Raw genomic sequence first — 3,030 nt, forward strand, 5'->3', positions numbered from 1 at the left:
AGCGTTAAAAAAAAAAAAAGAAGGATCTCTTACCCTTTGAGACAGCATGGAGGGACCTGGAGGGTAGCACGCTAACTGAAATAGCCAGTCAGAGAAAGACAAGCATCACATGACCCAGTGCATGTGTGGAATCTAATGAACACGGTAAACTGAGGAACAAGATAGATCCAGAGACAGGGAAGCTTGCCACAGACTGCGGATTCTCAGCGGGAAGGGGGTTGGGGAGGAGATTAACCGAAGAGCTTAGATGCACATATGCACAGTTCATGGACACAGACAATAGTGGGGGGGAGGCCTCGGGAAGGGATTGAATTAGGGAGGAAGGGGTCAATGGGGAAAACAGCGGGACATCTGTAATACTTCCAACAGTGAAGACAAATTTAAAAAACGCACAGTTAAAGTGGCGTGAAGAGTTCTAGGAGAGCCTGGGGAGACCCCTTCACCAGGCCTAGACCTCAGTCGCACCTTTGTCCCCTAACATGGTCTGTCAGCCTTTAAGGCCCGCCATGCTGGGGGCAGGGTGGTACACAACACGGCTCCTGCTCCAAGTGCCTCCACCTTGTGACGTGGCTAAGAGAAGCAGGAACAAAGTCTTTAAAGGCATTTCCAAGAACTCAGCCTACTTATAACCGGAATAATTCTGCATGAGAAAAGTCGCATCATCCTCCAGCTCTTTCAGTAAATACCAGATGAAGGCGTTTTTGTCTACCTTGGTCTATTGCCAGGACTGTGACGTTGTAAAAGTCGTTCCTGGGGGTGGCGGCCTCCCTGTCCAGAATTTTGGAAGTTTGGATGGACCCCGAAATTTCATCAATGGCGATCCACCCATTAGGATCGTGCAACTTTTTGTACCTGTTAATAAAAAATGTATTAAAATCGCAGTCTAAAATGTATTAAAGTAAGTGACTGTCTCAATGGCTTCAACTGCATGTCAGTGCGTGGGTATAGATGTCCGTGTACCTTATCCCGCTGCTACTCTTGGTTTCGGGGTCATAGGCCTTGTAGCCATCCATCCTGGACCCCACGGCCAAGTTCTCCTTAATCCGCACATACTGGGCAGCAGGCTTGCATTCAGGCCCTTCGTCCTGGTTCCTCACGTGGACCGTGACCACAGCTCTGTTGGTGGGTGTCCTCAGCGCCAGGTCTCTAGTAAAAGGGGCTTCGTTGCTCACCCCAATTTCCAGGACCACTTTGTGGTTTTCTTCATAATCCAGTGGCTTTAAAAAGAAACACAGGTACTCAGGCTGAGTGTACAACACATCTGGTATTTCAAGCAGCATGGGAACTTGTGTCAACACAAACAGTGTCGCCCGTTCTCCAGGGTCCAGGTTAGTCAATATTGACTTTTACCTTTTGCTAAAGAGGGAGGAATTATTCAGTAGGCCTTTAGCCAGAGGGGTCCCAAAGTTCCTGCAGGGGCTTACAGAGTTATGAAAAAGCAATTCTTTAAATACTTACATGCTTCATTCTCACTAAAAATATTATTCTGAACCTGGAGATAATGCAAAAAAAAAAAAATGGCCGTATTGTATGGCCCTGCTTTCCTTCCTCCCGCCCGTTCTCCCAGCATTCCAACTAAAACTTTCTAAACGCCAACAACACTGATTTCCTTACTGCCCCAGGACTTTCCTCCTTTCATGCCTATATATTAATGAATTAGTGATTCAACAAACATTTATTAAGCGGTTAGAGTCTACTAAGCACTGGGCCAGGTACTGGAAATACAAAAATAGACTGCAATGTCTTGAGAAACTCGTGTATACGTTGGAGGAGAAATGTAAACGATGACAGTACCACATGAAAGGCACTATAACAAAGGTAGCAGTGTCCCTGCTTCTACTCCCAGAAAGACTTCTTAGACGTGCGGAATCATGTCTTCCTTGCTAATCTCTATACACACCCCAGGGTCAGCAATAGTGCCTGGGAGATAGTAGGTGCTCTATGACAGAACAGCATACAGAAAAGTCCAATTACATGAGAGAACATGACATAGCAACAAAGAAGCAGTGAGTCATGGCTGAAGTACAGGCCACACTCCTCAGAATCCAGTCACAGACCCTGTCAGAGGCTCCAGCACCAGGCCTCTGTCCATATCCCACCCATCCCCTTCCAAACTACCGCCAAGTGCCTGGCCCTGACCCCAGACTCCTCACTTCCAACCACATTCAAACTGCCCACCGTCCATCCCTCTTCCCCTCCCTGGAGTTGCTTAAAAACAGCAACAACACTTGAGTGATAAGCTGCCCGATATTTTAACACAGCAATTTTGTCTTCTTTGTCAAAGTAAATTTTGCCACCTTGAAAATTACTATTTCTCTCATTTTGTGTACAATATATAACATAGGCCCCCTACAATATTTGTACAAGGTTGTTAGGCTTTTAAAATCTGTTAATAAGAATCAATGGTACATGTTTCCTGTGAGTAACCAAGTACACCCATCCTCAGTTGTTTCAGGGCAGATAAGTGAGTTTTTGAGTGAGTACCATTAACTTTGGAGAGGGTCCATATTTTGTTGACCTCTGGAGACGGGTTTGCCAGGCTGAAGTAAAATGGAGCGCCGTGGATAGGCTCATCGGCGTCAAAAGCTGAAATGTCAGCGTACCCCATCTTCGGTTTGCAAATTGTCACATAGTCTTGGCGTATTTCTGGCGCATTATCATTCACATCTTCGATGCTCACGGCAAGTGTTCCAGTGCACGATTTGCCGTCTAGGAAGAAGGGCAAGAGGTTTAGTGTAATTTGTCAAGTCTTTTATAGTTTCTTAAGAATAGAATCAAATAGAAACTAAATAGGATATATGGTTTTTAAATCAACTCCTGGTTATTAAAATAAATGATAAATAAGAAATCCTAGCCCTGGCTGGCTTGGCTCAATGGATAGAGCGTCGGCCTGCGGACTGAAGGTACCCGAGTTCGATTACAGTCAAGGGCACATGCTTGGGTTGCGGGCTTGATCTCCAGTGTGGGGCGTGCAGGAGGCGGCCGATCAATGATTCTCTCTCATCATTGATGTTTCCATCTCTCTCTCCC

The 3,030-nt window shown here is 45.9% G+C and overlaps 1 protein-coding gene and 1 long non-coding RNA gene across 2 annotated transcripts in view; both read right to left on the minus strand.

The window, feature by feature from the left end:
- DSC3 (desmocollin 3) overlaps positions 1-3,030 on the minus strand; it is a 39,723-nt gene that overhangs the window by 12,781 nt on the left and 23,912 nt on the right. The window contains exons 9-10 of the mRNA XM_015565690.1: positions 961-1,217; positions 710-852 (exon numbers count right to left, since the gene is read on the minus strand). Of these exons, the coding sequence (XP_015421176.1) occupies positions 710-852; positions 961-1,217 (400 nt within the window). The remainder of the gene's footprint in view (positions 1-709; positions 853-960; positions 1,218-3,030) is intronic.
- Positions 1,657-2,708, minus strand: LOC107183506. The gene is made up of 2 exons (XR_001514296.1): positions 2,485-2,708; positions 1,657-1,939 (listed from the first exon to the last, which is right to left on the minus strand). It is a non-coding gene; the product is annotated as an uncharacterized LOC107183506 (long non-coding RNA).

This window comes from Myotis davidii, unplaced genomic scaffold, assembly GCF_000327345.1.
Source record: "Myotis davidii unplaced genomic scaffold, ASM32734v1 scaffold520, whole genome shotgun sequence".
Taxonomy (NCBI): Eukaryota; Metazoa; Chordata; class Mammalia; order Chiroptera; family Vespertilionidae; genus Myotis; species Myotis davidii.